The sequence below is a fragment of the Pinus tabuliformis genome, chromosome 5_1 (assembly GCF_031772625.1).
Source record: "Pinus tabuliformis cultivar Carrire ecotype Pingquan chromosome 5_1, CPIR1, whole genome shotgun sequence".
NCBI classification, from domain to species: domain Eukaryota; kingdom Viridiplantae; phylum Streptophyta; class Pinopsida; order Pinales; family Pinaceae; genus Pinus; species Pinus tabuliformis.
Window position 1 is genome coordinate 444,936,867 of NC_142305.1, and position 20,414 is coordinate 444,957,280.

At 35.8% G+C, this 20,414-nt stretch overlaps 1 protein-coding gene and 1 pseudogene across 2 annotated transcripts; both read left to right on the top strand.

Annotated features, from left to right (window-relative positions):
• The first annotated feature begins 7,072 nt into the window (after window positions 1-7,072).
• LOC149165377 (uncharacterized) lies at window positions 7,073-11,213 on the top strand. The gene is made up of 3 exons (XM_089429790.1): window positions 7,073-7,548; window positions 10,145-10,630; window positions 10,903-11,213. The coding sequence occupies exons 1-3, from the start codon at window positions 7,329-7,331 to the stop codon at window positions 11,211-11,213; spliced, it is 1,017 nt and encodes a 338-aa protein (XP_089285916.1). The 5' UTR covers window positions 7,073-7,328.
• A 689-nt stretch (window positions 11,214-11,902) lies between these two features.
• Window positions 11,903-15,027, top strand: LOC149165378 (ACT domain-containing protein ACR3-like; annotated as a pseudogene). Its single transcript, XR_016260331.1, has 6 exons — window positions 11,903-12,276; window positions 12,712-12,826; window positions 12,956-13,023; window positions 13,156-13,779; window positions 14,157-14,261; window positions 14,397-15,027. The product of XR_016260331.1 is annotated as an ACT domain-containing protein ACR3-like (transcript).
• The last annotated feature ends 5,387 nt before the right edge of the window (window positions 15,028-20,414 follow it).

Sequence of the window (20,414 nt, forward strand, 5' to 3'; positions counted from 1 at the left end):
CTTGCCCCTGAAATGTCTGCTACCCTTGTTATTATTTCTCCTCACAGTAATGTTCTTTGCAGAGTTCGGACTAATAAGTGGAGGAGAAGGCTTCCTAGGTTTATGAATTGTTAGAGGACAGAGCTCAAGTGATTTTTTACTCAAAAGATAATCAAGGTCACTACCCACAGAATTTACAAGTGAGGACATAGGGGAGTTTTGAGGAGTAACTGATACGCAAGGCTCCTTTCCTTTTTCGGAGGGAAGAATTTTTTTTAGGGCATGGGGAGGATGATGGGATATAAGTAATGTGGGAAGCAGCAGGAAAATAACTATATGGATGGGGAATAGGATTAGGGGGAGGAATTTCATTGTTAGCAGGAGGTTCCGAGGGGGCTTACAAATATGATTATAGGCCATCTGACTAAGTAGGGAAGCTGATCTTCTTGAGCTTTCATGTAAAATACAATGGTTCAGATTTAATGAAGGGGAAGAATAGTCTAGAGTATTTACCTTGCATAGGGAAGATGGATTCTGGTTAAAATTATCAATAGGAGCAGACACATTGTGCAGACCACCAGATTTGATGGGAGATAAACAGTTTGGAGATGATGAATGAGACATACTTGAGAAGGGAGACTCTGTCTTATGCCTATTTAATGTTGACTGTGATTTTCCTTGATGCTGTCGTCCATGAAATTTGAAACCAGGTCAATGAGGACAATTTTTTATTAAATGACCTGTTCTATGGTAGGACGAACATCTAAAAGGGACTCCCCAGAAGTCTAGTCTCTAATTTATGTTTAAATCTCCCCAAGATAGTTCAATGTGATCAAGAAACCCACCCCTATAATATTTTTCGATGAGAATCCATGCCACACACTTATCTTTTTCCCCTAGACATTTAGGATCTACATAAACACATTTTCCTATAGCGTTTCCTATCTCAGTAAGCGTTTCCTTTGGCCATAGCTCGATAGGAAGGCCAAGAAGCTTGACCCATATCAGGTTGTTTGTAGGAGTGTTTCTCAAAGGATTGTAACCAATATACCATTTGTGAAGCGCAAGAAAACTCTTTCCATGAACCCATGGAAGATTCTGAATGATATCCAGGTCTTCAACACTCATGAAGTGAAAACTGTACCAATCCTTCATGAGTTTTGCTATTTGAGGAATATAACCCAGCAATGGTTTCCACTTATGATAAAGCCATTTACGCATCTGGGTTTCATCCATATCTAGGAAATGCCATAGACCAACAAGGGCTCGCTCTTGAAGACTAGTAATGCGGTCAGCCAGGAAGATACTGTCAAGTTTAATTGCAGAAGGTGGCAGAATAGTTTTAATAGGTATCTGGTTATTTTTACGTCGTATGGATGTCTCGCCATCTTTAAAGTCTTGACGCGACAAATTATGATGGCCACCTTCCCGCACATTCCCCATATGCAGTAGGTCATCACCGCCAAGTCCACTAGCTGGCAGGGAGGGACGGACCACATCATCTACCAGCGTGGACTGCCAATCACAAGACGGGATAGCAACCCCATGGCAGGCCTCATCCAAGATTGTGGCACATACCATAGCATTTGTGGCCGATGCATCCGAGAAAGGGTCCATACCCAAACAGAAATAATGAAAAGACGTCGCTCACCCTGACTTAGATATTGGATCGATAAATCCAACACATATTCCTACCAAATTGGGTCATAAATAGTAGCTGACAAACACTGAATATAACCGATCAGGGAAGATATGGCCAAGGAGGGATGAATAAGGCCACATAAAGTGAAAACTGACAGGCGACAACTTGAAGAATAAAAAATGCGCTTTCTAAGTAAAAAACAAGTCCCAAAGTAGACAGAGACCATCAGGCAATAAAGAAAGATTTAGATGACGTCTGCATGAGAAAAGATAAAGCAAAAGGATGAAAATTCAACAAACAGTGGCTACTTTTGACAAAGAGTCTGACGAGTTCTTCAAAAATTCAGTCTTCGATGAAGCCCGGAAATTAATGATGCCTGACTAATAGAAGAAACGAGTCATGAAAAAATAGAACTGAGAGAAGGAGAGGTTTTCTGGCATGGAAAACCAGGTGACAGGAGAGAGCGGACAGACAACTCTCGAGAGACTAAGGATTTTTCAAAAAATTATCAGGAAAAACCTTCAGATTTAAGAAAATCCATGAAGATTCAAACAGAAGCAGATACATCCCTTACAAGTGCACCACCAATGTCCAATTTTGAAACTAAATTCTACGCATGGTCTAGAGATAATGCAGATATTGGATGGGATGTATGTGAATTTACAGGGAAAATTCAGTAAGAAAGTGAAAATACCATCTAGTGATCTATGAAAATCAATAGAAGGCATTTGCTAGTACCCACTTTGAAACCCACGGCCTCAAAAAACATATAGCACATAGATCAAAAAGACTAGGATGATTCCAATTCTACTTCATAAGAGTAATACTAGACCCATACATATCCAATGGTTCAGGTAAAACCATTTCAGTGACACAATTACAAAATAAAGCAGCAATTCAAAAGGGACCTGAACTTCCCCACAACATAAACATTTAACAAAGAATGTGTGATAAATATAAGACTAATAGCCTCCTTACCTCGTTAGAAAACCGATGGATGCTAGAGCCGAGCCTCCCCAAGAAGAAAACGAGCCACCCATTCATATTCAGCAGCATACCTCTCTGATTCCCCGAATCCCAAATAACAAAGACGACCCAAATAATTTCAGACAGTAAATGAAACTGAGGCAAATGAATAACAGGGGACAGAGGATAATGTGGTCATAATGATAATGAGGCAGAGTGAGGGATGAAAGACAGTTGACACCCCTCCGAAAATACATCTGCTACAGATACATATTCTCTAACAAAGACAAAAGGTAAAAACGCAGCAAAAGTCAAAAAACCTATAGCTGATACCAGGGGTTAAATTTGATGCCCGTATGCCCGTTTTTTGAGTTTTTACATGTTAAATACAATGGGTTTCCAAATCTACACGTCATCGCTGACTGACCAATAATATGAGAAAAATTCATATTGATGAGTATATTGAAAATTAACAAGTTTTAATTATATATATATATATATATATATATATATATATACACCGCATACTGCAGTGACGGCACTCCGGAGTCCGCACTACCCTCGCCCTGAGGCATCATGCATGGGCTAGCAAAGCAACTACTCCGAAAATGAAAAGACAGAGAGAAGCCAATTTCTGAACGAACACAAAGTACTAAGTAGCGCAGAGCAAGTAAGCACATGATAGACCTCAACTGAAAAAAGGTCCCATCGACCAACAAAATTCCAAATAAATGTATTGCTTCGGGAAATTTTATGTACCACTCAATATCACATCGGACTTTCCTCCACTAATTTTCCTCTTTCCTTAACTTACTCACGCAGCCGCTGTCTATGCCATATGGAAATGTAACCAGCCAATGTTAGACTACACTCTATAAAACCGTTGTAGATCATTAATTGTGTATAGTAGATAAATTTTGTAAAAGGGCATCAAAAGGAATCAAAGTTCTATATTCGAGTAGTTGGCATCGTGGATTGGTTACCACTTTGTACCTCTATTGGTAGATTAAACAATGTTTAGCATGAGTATTGAGATGTACCAAAAATATATATAAGTGAAAATGGAAAATAATTTTGTTTTTTCAATTATGGAAATTAAAAATTCAATTTATATTTATAATTAATTTTATAATAAAGAGAAAATTTGAAATAAATTTATTATTTTGTATTTATATTAAAATATTAAGTTTTGCTACTCTAAAGTTGTCACTATGAGAAGATTATATAGTTAACGCTGCAGGACAACGCAATAAATTTCAACGTTAAGTGTGAATGTCATCTTGACTTTCTATGCACTATGAATTAATTGTTATCTTGATTTTCTATGCCATATGAATTTATTGGGTTGGTGATTCGTGATCTCCCACCTAAGTTACCATTTACCAGCCTATCATTTATGTTCACAGCTTCTAGGCTCCAGTTCAAGTTCCAAATTCTAGCCATTTTAGAGATCACAGTTTGAGAAGAGATTGCAGACCACTTGCACAGTTTGAGAACAAGAATCTATTTGATAGTTCTTAAGTTTCTTGCAAGTAGATTTCACCACAGGTAGGTGGTTTTTGCGCTTGGTTCTTTTGTGTTCTTTTTTCAAAATTCTTTTGTGTTTTTTTCCCAAAATTTTCAAGTATATAATGCAATATTGAAATAGTGGGTCCAATGAATATATTTATAGTCTTGATCAAAAGTGATTTTAATATATGAATAGAGTTTGTATTTCACATATTTGTAGTTTAGTCATGAGATCTTGCAAAATACTCTTCTTTTCACCGTTCTTTGAACTTTTTGGGCTTGTTCTTGCCAGAATTTTTCTATGTTATTCACATGGATTTAGTAAGACTCAACTCTCCTCTCTCCTCTCGGTTCTTTATGGACCTCCGAGTAAGACTCAACTCCCCTCTCTCCTCTCTGTTCTTTATGGACCTCCGAGGTCTTGGTTCCATCAGTCTCTCTTTTCTCCCCCTTGTCTCATCATCCTAGTTTCCACTCCTGGAAAGCTTAATTTGACTACCAATCCACATAACTCAAATGCCCATCTTACCGGTATATTGGCAAAGTCCGGTAAGATCCCCAGCCAAACCCATAAGGAGAAGGCTAAAGCAAGGTGAAAACCTGGCAAAGTCCGGTAAAATCCCCACCCAAACCCATAAAGGGAAAGCTAAGACAAGGTGAAAACCGAGATTAATCCCCCAAACCAACTGAGGATGCTTGATCCCCACACCACAAATTTATAATCACTTTTCACTACCATGACGAGCTCTAGTTCCACGGCCTCACCCTCCCTCCCTTTGGATTAGGAAGGAAGAATGATTTCAATGCAAAAAAAAAATGATGATGGCTAACGCATTGCATCAACACCTGTATCGTCAAATATGGCATTTTCCCTTACGTTTATATAGACCCATTTTTGTTGTTAGTATACACCCATCGCCCAAGCCAAACTCAGAATGATTTTAAATTTATATTATTTTTAAAAATGGTGTTTTTTCATCGTTTTAAACATTTTTTAAAATAAATCTATAAAACACTATATTTTTATATATTATATATCTTAAATTTACTGTTAAAAAAAAAAAAATATATATATATATATATATATATATATATATATATATATATATATATATATATATATATATATATATAGGAATTGTATTCTATAAAGGATTTGGGTTGGGCAATAATTAAGCACAGAACCAATGCCAATAGTCACTGGTTGCTTATTTTAGTAAATATTTCTTTTTGTCTAACTTTAGTTGCAACAATATTTATATTCACTATTTTCAAGTGAGAGTAATTATGAATATATATTTTTTTTCACTTTATAATATATATTTTTGTTATGTTTTAAAAATAAAAAAATAAAAAACTACAAAAGATACATATTTTCCATCTATTTTCTCACTATTTCCATTAAAAAAAACATTGAATATTTCAACAACCTGGAAAAATCACAAAAAAGATTCATCAACACGTCTCAAATGAAAGTGTAGCAATGACACTTAAATTGATTGGTACAACAAAGCATAGAAATTTTGTAACAATTATAAATACAATTTGCAAAAATTAGATGAAACTTGTACAAATAAATATTAAAAATCATGTGATGAACAATTTAAAAGTAAAATCATCATAAACAAATTCTCTCATGGGTAAGGGCCCTGTCAAATTTAACCCCTAACTGATACCTATACATAGGCACGGGAGGTGCATGGCAGGACATGACACATCCAGTAGCAAGATTACCTAGAAGGCGCATGTAGGAACAGTTGTCCGATATTCATGAAAGGCAGAAAAAAGATGACAGATAGGGAAAAAAATCATAAAAAGATACGTGGCCACCATGAATCATATAGCCACCAGCGGTCGCCTTCCATTTTGATGATGTTCTGACTCCATACCCCTGCTCAGACGCTCTAAACAGGTGTCTTCAGCTCGGCTCAGCTCCAAGGCACTCCCCCATTTATTTTTCTTGTTCAGGCATGCCGATAAAGTCTAACTGTAAGTCGTTTATGAGGTTGGCTGGCCTCTTATTATTGCAATGTAACGAAACCGTACATGGTCTATCAAAGTTTCACATCCACATTGGTTATTTGCTTATGCTAACAGGACTTGGACAGAATGAGTGACCCTTGTTAACACAATGGCTGATTAGTTGGAGCTTTGATAAACAATACGTTTATTGCTTCATTTCATCAACATAGATTTTCTGCAGAATTTAAGATTAAAAATATCGATACAAATATCATTACGGCTTTGTCCATACCATATTTAATGCGTATCCAATGTTAATCACCAACAAGCATGAATAGATATCTCTGTTTTCAGATGTGTCTCACTCCTTGGTTGCTTTTATTGGCCAGATCATTTCCCATCAATGGGAACCAAGTCCAACTCTGTTATCTCCAACCCATTAGGGCAAACTCATGCACTTCTACTGCTAGATGTTCAAACCAATACATTGTCTAACTATTAGATTTTTTAAGTTTTTAAGGGATATGGTGATTTTATTTTTGGTTAAATTTTTATTTATATTGTTTAAACTGAATTTTTTTAGTTTATATATAGATTAAGCATTCTAAAAACTTTCAAATTTGTGATTCCAACACATCTTTACCAAACTTGTGATTAAGTGGCCCAATAAAACCAAAAATAAATAAGAAAACCGTAATTACGCCGTAAGGCGTTTCCCTCTGAGATCCATCCCCCATTTTGCCTACGTGTCCTCCTCTGACGCCGTACGATGAGATGTTAGACGATTACAAACACCAGAACCGTCGATCAAAAATGTCACTGAGGCGGTCCGGGTAATGAAGAGCGCGGAGTGCCAATCGCCATTCCACATACCGATATTTCTTCCTCTGTTACTCCGGTTTATTGTGTAAATAATATATTCTTCCACATTCTGCGCTGAAAATGGTGTCAAACGACAAGGCCTCCGTCACGAAGGAGCTCAACGATAAGCACAGAAAGGTAAAGCTTCAAGGTCTCATGTTTTTTCTTTGAATAGTTCCGAAAATGTAGTGTGGATTTTGATTTATCTGTAAATGGGCCGAAAGCCCTGGAATTTGCCATCTTATGAAGGATTAATCGGCTGGGTTTCTTAGAAATCAAGTATTTTATTGTCGCCGACCGTAATTTTGAACGGTCTTTGTCGAATTTCGATAATTTAGGCCATAGATCTTCTCTTAGATTCCCGGTCTCGACGATCCTGGGCTCGAATTCTTCTTTTTTGGGAGGATTTATGGGAGTAGAAGACCTGTTTGATGGAGCTGTTGATGAGGCTCCCTGTAGTTATAAATTATCAATAAAGTCTGATTTTGTACTGGGGTTGGAGAAAAGCATTTCGAATTTGAAGAGAATACTGCTCCAGCAAGAGGTGTCAGTTGTTGGGGTGCAAGGTATGGGAGGGCTTGGCAAAACAACTCTGGCGTTAGCTCTCTTCAATGATCAAGAAATTAAAGGTAACTAGGGTTTCCGTCTTTTGAAACCATTTTTCTCTCCTAAAAGGTACTTCGTTTTTCCTTTGGTTCCAGGGTAGCTGCTGCAAAAGCCAATATCTTGTTTATATTTTCTTTTACTCTCGTTTTTGCTAAAATCTGATACTTATATTACTAACAGAAGCAGATCCAACCAGGTCTGAGATGCACCTAGAGGTTGTGAAGTCGGAAGTTGCATGTCTCTACGTTGAGAAATGCATCCTTCACAACCTCAGACCTGTGTTTAGATAGGTTTGTGTTAGTGTCCATGTTCAATACAATCAATGCTCTGTCTAAATTCATTATACTATCACACAGACACATGCAAAAGTTGATGGATCACCCCCACCCCTACCCAAACTGTAGAATGCACCTCTCTTTTGTCCCTGCAACTAAAAGGGATATGATTGCTATCCCTGTAAGAGTACATAATTAGTTATCTTCACATCAAATAAGCCTTCCTCCTACCCATCAATGCAAGTAGAGCAAGTCCATGAGATCTCGCTATTGATTCTAGTAGAGCAAATCCTTGAGATCTTGCTCCTTAATGTGGCTTTTCACAGTAATTTCTTATGGCAATCAGATGCGTTGAACATTGAATCACTTTTGAGTTCAAAATGAAGAATTTACGAATTTTAGTTATTCTATCTTTGACGAATCTTCAAACGTTTTGACACACATTTTACGCCATAGGTAGTAGAGAGTGAACATCCTTACCTGTGAAGCACTCCAGACAGGGTTGTGGTAACATCCAGGATCTCCGGAAGAACGCTCTACCAGTAAAATTGTGGCATAATATACATGTAAAAACTCTTTCTAACCAAGACCAGACCTTCTTAACAAATTGGCACGTACAAGAAACATAGCCAACATCTTCCGAATCCCCATAATAGATGCAACTTCTGTAAAGCCTCTTTTATGAAGCCTTTCTTCAGTTGAGACTACGGAAACCTGGGTATCCCAAATGGCTTGCAGTTTGTTGTGGTATTTATATTTGTTGTTACCAAGAGTCCATATAGATACAAAACTCCACTGAGTCTTCCAAACTCTCCTAAGTTTGACTTCTCTTGACCAAAAAAGAGCCAAGTCAAACTAGCCACTGAAAGAATCAGTCAGATTGGTCAAAATTGGTATAACTCGACAAGTTTATATGCAACTTGGTCGAGTCCTGTAAGACAATGCCGTACTTGGTAAGGTTGAGACATGCAGAAATTATATTGTAGCTTTTCGCTTTTCAATGTCATGTTCTTGATCGTGTTTTCTGATAATGAAACTACTAACCTATTCTGTACAGATGATGGAATTTCTATCTAAGCACTTTTCTGTTTATTCATGTCAGGGATTTTCCAAAGCAATATCATTTTTATCACTGTTTCACAGTTCCCAAATTTAAAGGGAATTTTAGAGACTATGTGGGAGAAGATTGTTCGTAGGAAGAAACCTGAATTTCAGAATGTCGAGGATGCACATAGACAGTTACAGCAGCAGCTGCTGAGGCAAGCAAGGCCAACTCTGGTGGTGTTGGATGATGTCTGGTCAAGGGTAGATTTGGAAAAAGTGTTATTTGAAGGGGAAGGATATAAAACACTTGTGACAACCCGAGATTGTTCTACCATACCCAAAACACCTTCTACTCAACTTTATCAATTGCCATTGTTAGATGATACAGATGCTCTGTCCCTTTTCTGCTTTTGGACAGAGGTCAATCCCTTCCACTGCAGCTGAAACTCTAGTCAAGCAGGTATAACTCTGACAATACTGTAATGCTGTTGAAATGCCTTATATTATAGTGTTAAGTTTGTTGTGACTTTGGTTGATTTTTCTAATTGCAATATACACAATCACTTTATATGTTTGTAATTACAAGCTATTACCACATTGGCATATCCCTATAATCAGATTTCCTTCTACAGTGATACTTCTGCTATTAATCAATGTTCCAATAATAAAGATTCTAGACATATACTGAATGGTCTTAATAGAATCATGTTTATCACAAAAACTATTAACTTTAGGTCGTTGAGCTTATTAGATGAGAAAATTACGTCTTCAACAACAAAAGTACGTGTCTGATGGAGTTTCCATCTATAGAATTTCCACTTATAGTTGTTAATGTATGAACCACAGGTGCAAGCAGAATGTAAAGGCCTTCCACTTGCTTTGAAGGTAATCGGAAGCTCTTTGCATGGTCAGCCTCTCCCGGCATGGGAGAGAGCCAAGAACCAATTAATAATGTACCTTGGATACTTGTATTATCTGCTTTCCTTTTACGCAAAACACTACCTAGCAGTGTCAAGCAATTAAATTCAGGGTAAAACATTTATTGCTGTTGATCTACCAGCATATAAACGACCTGCATTCACATACAATATTTAGTTTGTGCTCAAGATTACATGTCCATGTCACTTGCGAATCTTACCTTATAATCAATAGCTGATCACTGCGTGATCTACATCTAGTGATCACAAACAAATTTCTAGGTGTTGGCCATTATGTCAAAAATCTTAGAAAGTGATTTCATAGTATGTTCAATAACCCATATGTTCTAATTGAACTTTGCATGTGTGGTTTATCTATGTAGGTGCCATGGAAGAGACTCAGTGGTGCAATATGAATTTCTCTGAGGCAGAGGCTTTAATTTTACACTTTTCTGCAAGCGAATACTTTCTTCCACTGTTTTTCAGTTCTATGAGAAAACTGAAGGTTCTCATAGTATTAAATTATGGGTCCAAGAGAGCCATAGTGAATGGTCTACCAACATTATCTTCTCTCACTCAGCTTAAGACTATCCACTTAGAGAGGTTAATTGTTGCACCACTTCAAGAGCACAGTCAAGCCTTACTGAACTTAGAGAAGCTATCTTTGAGCTTATGTGAAGGGCTTGGAAATATGTCCAGGTTCAACAGTGCCCAGTCAAGCCTAGAGCTTCCCCTGATACTAGATTTTAACTTGGACCATTGCTGTGATTTGGAGGAGTTTCCTGCTGGAATTTGTGACATGACTTCACTTCAAAAAATTTCTATCACTAACTGTCACCTCCTTGAAAAGTTTCCAGCATCAGAATGTTGTAATTTTGCTAGTTATTAGCGCCAAGCCATCCAGCCAGACATACTTACACGGTCAACCCAATGGGTTTGAGGCAGAATTCACCGTGAAGTCTCTGGTTATAGTCTATTTAAGATTAGAGTCTGGTTCTTAGGGAGGTCACAATTTCCAATCGGAGCAAGTTCTATGAAGTGATCAGCTACTGTTGCGGTTGTCACCATCCTCCATGCAGATATTCTCGGGAGGACGTAGAAGTCATATATTTAAGAATGTTAAGGTTATTGGCTTGTCTAGGTCTGAAAGAGCTTCCAGCGTCTATTGGAAAACTTGGGAAGCTTGAATATCTCGACATTTCGCTATGTGAGTGCTTAGAAGAACTTCCAGAGGAAATAGGGCAACTAAAGAAACTCAAGGAGCTTGACATGAGAGAATGTTCTCACTTGAGGAAGCTGCCTGAGTCAGTTGGAGGACTGAAATCTCTAAAGCATGTTCTCTGTGACGAGCAGATTGGGCAGCAATGGATGCAGGTCAAGAGCTCTGCTCTCATGGAGCTGAGAGTTGAAGTTGTAGAAGCACACTTCAGCTTGGATTGGCTGGATGGTTGACATCCTACCTAGACAGAATGCAGATGTAAGGAGTTTCAGCTTATACTGATAAGAGATCAAGACAAGCTTGTATTTTCCTATTATGAAAACTTGGTTCTCAGATGGTGTTCAAACTGTAGGTAGTTTCATTCTAATTATCCTTTGATGTGCTGTGTATGCCAAATATAAGATAACCGATAGCAACCCTCTTCAATAACTATTGATAGTGACAAATTCAATTGCCTGGGGAAGTAAATAACATAAACCTTGATTCTCGTTGAGCTACTGTTGCGGTTGTCACCATCCTCCATGCAGATATTCTCGGGAGGACGTAGAAGTCCTATGAAATTTCCCGTATGTGTGTGCACAACAGCCCTAATTATCAACAGCTCTGGTAAATTCTTCATCTCTATTTTCGTAATATATATTTATTTTTATAAATAATTAAAATAGTTATTTTTGTTATGGCCTTGTCTATGTGTGAATGAACTCAAGAAATAAAAATTATATGGATATTTACGCCGTAAGGCGTTTCCCTCTGAAATCAACTCCCCTAATTGCCTTTCTGTCTTAATGCTAACCGTCAGATGCATTGTTAGACGATTCAACAATCGGATGCCGTCCAATTTAATTGAAAAACATTAAAAAACTTTTAAAATAAAATTGGTTAATTAAAAATTTAATTAATTATGTTACCTACCAGCCTCGTCCGTCGTGTTTTTCTTTGCCGCAGGAGGATGAGGAGGGCCGCTCGTGTTTTTCTTTGCCGCAGGAGGATGAGGAGGGCCGCGGATGGGAGTGAGGGAATCCCTTCTTTGCTGCAAGATGACGACTCAGGATTGTTGAGGCATGGTTAGGGTAACGACCCACGGGAAGCAGCGAAAACACCGCCATTTGCGCACCTTTTTAGAATGAAATCCAGATCTTGTAAAAATCTCTGCACTCATTCTATCTCCATGGTACATTTGTCCTTTGATTGATCCAACAATGGAGATTATGGTAGTTCAGTAGAGGTAATAACCATCGTCAGGGTTTCTGCTCATTCTTATTGATAAATTGGTTTTGAAAGAGATCCCCTTTTCAGGTAAGGGTTTTTCATTGCTTCTCCAGGGCCTTCCATTTGTAGGTTTATGGGTGAGTTTCCTTTTTTTTCTTTTTAAACTTCAAAAAATGTTTCTTCTCTATTGGGGTTTCCGCCTGATCTTCACATTTGAAATTTCCTTCTATTGGGGTTTCCATCTGATCTTCACATTTGAAATTTCTTTCGAGTTCATTATTGTGCTGGTTAACTAGATCATGGAGGCCATTGCCATGGCAAGGCATTGCTAGTGTTACAATGGTTATTTCCAATCATGGTAAGAAACCCTTCCCACCTATGCTTGTCCTCATGGGGATGGAAGGATTGTTGGCTTCAGCCCAACGCTGAAGAAAATCCTGTGCAACTGCAGGCTGTTAGTAATTTTGTCATGATGATGTGCTTCTCTCTCAGTAGTTGGGGTTGTGGATGATCTCTGTGCAGGTGGATAGTAGGAACAAGCATGGCATACTTCTTGAAGTGGTCCAACTTTTGACTGATCTAGATCTAACCATTTCGAAAGCATATATTTCCTCAGATGGTGGATGGTTTATGGATGGTAAGCTCCCTCCTTTAGATCTATCATTGAACATTTCCCTTTTCATCTCTGCAAACGCTGCTGTGTGGACATTGCAGGGGACTCAGCCAATTGTTTGATTGAATGATTCAAGTTTTACTTTTGTGTTAGCGTTTCATGTGACAGACCAGCTAGGGGATAAACTTACAGATGAAAGCATCATTGAATACATACAGCAGGTAGCTTTAGCTTGACGTTGGAAATTAAATTATTTTAACAAGAGGATGCTGTGCAGATTGTTGGTATATTGGATTTGTTGGAATTGTTTATGAGAATTTACTCATTAATATTTGTTGACTTTCTTGTTGCAGTCCTTGGGACCAAAGCGTGTCACTTCCAGTAGAGAGGTGAAGACTTGTTTAGGTAGGATTGTAGGTGTACAATCCATTGGAGAATACACAATAATAGAATTGACTGGGACAGATCGCCCTGGTCTTCTTTCAGAAATTTCTGCAGTGCTTACAAGCTTTGGTTGCAATGTAGTAGCAGCAGAATCTTGGACCCATAATATGAGAGTAGCATGGGTTGTATATGTAACTGATGAATTATCAAACCGGCCTATAGAGGCTGAAGTTCGCCTGTCTACCATTAAGGAACGACTTTCAAACGTGCTTAAAGGGAATGACAATGGCACCAAAGGAGTCAAGACATATTTTTCCACGGGCTTAACTCACCGAGAGAGGCGTCTGCACCAGCTGATGTTTGCTGACAGGGACTAAGAGTGTTCTTCTGATTCCTCAGACCCCACTTTGTTGGATGAAAACAAGAAGCCTGTCATTACCATCGAGAACTGCAATGAAAAAGGCTATTTTGTGGTTAATATCCAGTGTAGAGACAGGCCAAAGTTGCTGTTTGATACAGTCTGTACTCTGACAGACATGCAGTATGTTGTCTTTCATGCTTCAATCACTTGCAATTTACCTTATGCATTGCAGGTAAGTTAAAGAGGTAAAAATATATGCATTTTCTTCCATCAGGCTGTGGCTTAGTGATTGAGATGGGAGCCAGCATGCAAACTGTTCAAATTCAAATCTTAGTTTCCCTTTGTATGTGAGGGAAGGTGTTGACCCTCCCAAAATTGTTTTCCCTCAAGAACCGAACACATAAACATGTCCTTAATTAATGTGTGGCAATAATGTGTTCAGTCTTTCTGATTGGGCTAGTGGGTATATACTGTGATTTGTATATATTGTGATTAGGTGTGCTGTTGAGGCATTTCTTAATATTAAGGTTATTAGTTCAAAACTCATCTTCTCATCTGTCTTAACCCAAAAAAAAAATTCTAATTAAATAAAAAAAATTGCACTTACAGGAATATTACATTCGGCATATGGATGGTTGTACCCTAGACACAGAAGATGAGAAACACAGAGTTGTCAAGTGCTTGGAGGCTGCAATAGAACGCAGGGCATCTGAGGTCAGTGGATTTTGCCTTCCATATTTTAAATCTTTCAAGCTTTATCCAACTAATTGCTCACTGAGATGTTGATCTGAAGATCTGAATCTCTACTTCTGTTGCTGAATCTAATAACCTCTAGCTCCTGCTGAACAGGGCCTGAGTCTTGAGCTGTGTGCAAGCGATAGAGTAGGCCTTCTTTCGGATGTCACTCGCATGTTCCGTGAAAATGGTCTCTTAGTGACAAGAGCAGATGTGACAACCGGAGGGGATAAAGCGATCAATGTATTCTATGTCAGGGATGCTTATTCAGGAAATCTTGCCATGAATATCGATATGAAGGTAGTCGAAGCTATGAGGAGAGAAATTGGCCATACCGTGTTTCTGCAGGTTAAGAATATGCCAAGTGACATTGCTAACTCTCTCCCAGTCGATTCCGGATTGAAATTCAGATTTTCTTTTGTTAGTTTATTCAAGGCCCAGCTTGACCGTCTCTCATACAATTTTCGTATGATCAAGTTCTGAATCTCAATGGCAGAATGCTTACTACCACTAATGCTTCTACTCCTTGTGCGCTGAACTTGATCCCATGGCCACTTTCAAACCCAGTGTTGCTTCATTCGCTTTGTATCTTATAGTGGCAGGCAAGATTATCAGACGAACTTATGTTTGGAGTTATTTAACCTGTATGTATGAATGACTGACTTGGGATAGAAGGGTGTTTCAGACAAGCTCGCTTGTAATGATATCTTACTGGTTATTATCATGCCATGCCTTGTCTGTTTATTTCTTTAATGGAATGGAAAGCTAAATTCCTCCCTCTTCTGCTCCCTCCACGAAGAACGTTAGTAAAGTTTTTTTTTTGGTATTAGATTAGAAAACCAATTACGGTCTCTTTTGAATTAAGATAATCTACCAGACAAGCTCAATCAAGAATTTTGAATAATAAGTCAGTGGGTTTCTTAGAAAAAGTCAAGGATAGATTTCTGTTTACAAATGGCTTAATTAAAGCGTTGATAAATTATTTTTAACCTTTAAAAGGACACTGTAAGGAGTCTTAACATAGATATGTAAATCACACATATACGTCTTTCACTTTATTATTGACTGCTGTAATTGTTTCGAGACTCTGTTTATCCTTACACGTGAGTAACTGTCTTGGAATTGATGTCTTACTGGCTTTCTAATTGTACAATTCAGTGTTCAACCAGAAGTCCCTATATAATGCCTACAAGAAGCACACCAAAAACATCCCTTTGAATGCGGATGAATATACAAAGATGAAAGAAACTGATCCAGAATTTTATCGCGATTGTTCAAATCTGCAATATGGAAAGGTAAGGTTATACATGTTTTATTTGGATTTTAAGATGAGGAAATTATTTTTGCATGTATAAAATTTAAACTCTTTGGATAGAAGGTCACATCATATGGAAAGTGAGTTTAAGCTAGTAAAGAATATCAGCATGAAGTTAGCACTTGCAATCTATCACTTAGAAGGCAGACTACCTACCATTGTAGTATCTCCATTGTAGTTACCAGTGCCCACTAAAAACGGGAGTTGGAATTCTACTGACCTCTTAGACGATTATAGTTTTATTTTGATACTGGTTTTATAATATTGTTTATATAAGTTGTACTTGACTCTAGCTTTACCTTTTTTGAAACATATTTGAAGATATATTTCCTCCAAAAACATGTAGGTACTCATTTTAGCATCTCAGTTTGTATTCTAAATAAATTTTTAACATTTGATTTTCATCACGATGTGTCATGTAGGTGTGATAGTATACTTGGTATGGTAAAGGATTAAAGCAGATTTCTTATGGTTGAGGAGAATCAAAACACTCTAATCATCGACTTGTTTATTCTGCTTTCATGGCCGAGGTGGACATGCTCAACATAAGCAACTTAAAGAAAGACTTCACCAGTTGAGGTGAAAATTTCCATGTAGAAGTGCTTCTGCCAGGAACCCAAAATTCTCTTCAAACTCCCAAAATTTATGTAAGAATTTTATCCACTATGTCTTACTCTACCATTATGATTGCAAAAAATTAAGCTAAAACCAATGTCTGCTTCCTTTCAAAGGATCAATTAGCCATTAGAGCATGGTGAATGAAAAATTTTAAGCTAATTATATTAATCATCTATCCTCCATGACTCCATATTGATGCATTTGGTTCCATTTCTTATTAAACAGACATCATATGCTAGAAAAATTTCCTGAACAAATAAGAAGAATAATGAATGCACATGGTTCTAAACGTGTACCTTTTCAACACCTAGCACATTAAATATGAATTCCGTAAAGAAAATCAGGATAAATTGTGAACTCGAATTCCATAAAGAAAATCAGGATAAATTGTGAACTTGAATACATTTGTTCAAAACAAATCTAATGCCTACCATGGTAAACATTTTCATTATATGATTTCTAATAAACCTCCCCTTCATTTTAAGTTACCGGAAGTAAGTGGTAGGTGAAATATAAGGGGTAATTTGAATATTTTGCAATATAGAAATTTTATATTAGACATTACTAAGATTTATTAAATTTTTAAGTATTGGTTACCTTAGTTTTATTAAATTTTTAAGTAGTGGTTACCCTCTGTTTTCATTGGAAGCAGGGGAAATATAAATCTAAGGGGATATAATTTTGAGAAGTAATTTGAATATTTTGCAATATATAGTTATTATATTAGACATTAATAAGATTTATTAAATTTTCTAAAATTTTAAGAAATATTTCTCTTTTTTAAAAAAATTTGAATTTTTTATTAAATTAATATTAAATTAGTATAATTACATTTTTCAATATATAATATATATAAAATATTTAACGTAAAAATAAAACATTACAAACAATACTATTTTTTCATGTTCTATAAAGCATTAAAAATATATAATCTTTCATGCCCACTAGAGAATTACTATTATCACAGGGGATATATAAATCTTAAAGATAATTTGAATATTTTCCAACATCATATTTTAGATTTTTTATAACAATACCATCTTTTCATGTTCTATAAAACATTAAAAAAATATCAAATATAAATCTTAAAGATAATTGGAATATTTTCCAATATCATATTTTAGATTTTTTATAACAATACCATTTTTTCATGTTCTATAAAGCATTAAAAAAATATCATCTTTTCACGTAAAATGTAATATAAATCTCAAAGATAATTTGAATATTTTACAATATCATATTTTAGATTTTTTATATTAAACATTAGTTAAAATTATTAAAATTTCTAAAATATTTTTGTTTTTTAAATTTTCTTGAAAAATTTATTAAATTAATATAATTATACTTTTTAATATATAATATATGTTAAATAATTAACATAAAAATAAAACATTACAAATAATACCATCTTTTCATGTTCTATAAATCATTACAAAAATACCCCCCTTTCACAGTATAGTGATTGGAGTTTGAGGTCAATTTTTTTTTTTGCTCAAGCAAGAGTTGTACCTTCTATTTCATTAATAACGAAAATAAATTACATAAAATACAAGAGCCCACAAGGAAGAAAATTTGCCAATTTATTGGCAGTTCTTCACACATAATTAAAACTAATTGTGTGAAGGCACTGATTAGCCTCCAGTGTTTAGAGACTATTTCCGACGCCTACTAAAAATTAATCCTTTTAGCCTACTAAAAATTAGTCAACTACTCAACTAATAAGTTTGCAGTGGATTGTTTGTGTATGGGTTATACAATAATATGTCATTTTGAATATTCAAATATCTCTTCAAAACTAAGAAAAGAGATTAGAAGTTATATCTACATATTATTTGTGTTTGTAAAGAAAGTAGGCAATACCTTTTTTTTTTATAAATTAGTAATCTAAATTTCCAAATTTTATTAGTATAATGTTAATTTTTATCATTCCATTATTGTTATTTATATTTACATTGTGTTTTAATAGAACAAATATAAGGCAAGGTTAGACTTTTTCAACAATTTATTTTCATATTTTGTAATGCTTACCTCTTTGGTGTTATTGTCATGCGGAAGATAGTTGTATGCACAAAGAAATTTAGTTATGCACAAAAGAAATTTAGTTATGAGGAAGGTTTTAGATACACAAATATTCTCTTCCCAAAAAAAAGCCTTATGTTACCCCAACCAATCAAATGTAAATGTGAAGCAAAAACTCCAATCTATTTTCGATCTAACAAAAAAAATACCAAAAACTCCAATCTATTTATGATCTAACTAAAAAATATACCTTAGTTGAGGTTGAGTATCGACATTGATTGTTGGAAATCACAAATGGACCCAACCATTTAAAATATATTCATCATTTACAAATTAAAAGAACAACATATAACTCAAGATAAACAAAATAAGTTACTTTAAAAACATATTACTACATAGTTCAATATAAAAAAATATTAAGAACATTTCACTACATATAAAGTCATAAGATACCAAGTTGAATAATTACATGAATTCTAAGTGACAAATGGAGGAGGTTGTTTAAAGATTCATTGAAAGCACATATTTTGGGTTACTCCCATATAACTGAGTGTTTATGGACAATGTTATGAATATGATCAATGATATACATATAACAATAACATGAAGTTGAAAATGGTTCAATTAACACTAACATGAAGTTAAAAATGGTATGGATTCAGTTTCTACAAAAGCCTCTTTTTCTAAGATATCATCAGTTTGGACATATTAGAGACTTCACAAGATGATAACCTCTTTGGTGTGGTTCTCATGGTAAAGATAGTTGCATGCACAAAATAATTTATTTTTTGAGTAGGTTTCACATACTTAACCATCCTCTTACTAGAAACAGGCCTTAATTTTTGAAACACCTAACTAACTTCTTACTAGAAATAACTTCAATTACATTATGAATTACAATGATTGGAATATTGTTGCTCAACATCCAAAATTTTCAGCTTCAATTACAAGCCATTTGATCCATATGCATCTATGAGTAAGTAACTCAATCCTTTTCCCCTATTTTTTCACACTTCACTGTTTCGAACAACACCTTATCAAATTTTCATTTAAATGCTAATAAGTTGAGATATCCGTAGTCATGTTTATGTCTTTGATGGTGCTTTTACAGATGACAATGCATTGTTTTGGGGAATCAAATACTACAATGATATGATTTTGGAAGACTAATGGGGAATGACAATGCATTGTTTTGGGGAATCAAATACTACAATGATATGATTTTGGAAGACCAATGGGGAATGTCTAGTCTGATTTGTTTCTTCGGAAGGATACACAAACATTCACTCTAAAACAAAAGTGGGTGGTCCCTCCAAGAATCCACTTCTATGTTGACAAATCACTCTTCATTTATGTTTTTTTCCCATATGTAGCCTTACGGCGTTTCCATTGCAACATTTGATGCAATTGCTAGTTTATATTACTCTGAAAAACTCTCAAATTTGTGATTCCAACACATCTTTACCAAACTTGTAATTACATGGCCCAATAAAACCAAAAATAAATAAGAAAACTGTCCAAAAGAATCTAACAGATAGACTGCAGCCAATATATATGCTATGTTTTGTAACAAAAGTCACATCCAAATCATAAACCAATAACCAGCTACAGAAATTTTCCCATTCACAAATCCTTGTTGGTGACAGTCACACTGCACGGCCTAAGAATGTAGGGTTGTTCTGTGCATTGGTGGATTAAAATTTGGGGTCTAATAGACCCAGATATGGCTGTAGCATATATTTTGCACATACCAGTGATTGTCAAACACTGGAAAACAATTCAAGTTGTGTTGTGTACCAAGAGATACCTGTAGCATGGTTTGCACAGAGGTACAATTATGTTACCAGTGACTGTCAAACAGTGGAAAACAATTCGAGTTCTGTTGTGTAAAAAAATCAATAAGCAATGCGCTCTGTGGTTTTGAATGTACAACCATGCCAATTAAAGATTCATACATTTGTTTATTTCATCAGCTGACAAGATGCATGTTGTTTTGTTCTGCCCATGTTTTCCCGCCCATGGAATATTAAACAAATGCGCGTTCCGAATTTCAGTTGAACAAGCATTCTAATGCTCGAGAAGGAATTTCAGTTAACATGTATGTTTAATAAATAGCTGTCTAATTAATTGACATTCTGAAAATTCTAGAAAAGCAAAAACATATATTAGTTTGACTGCAC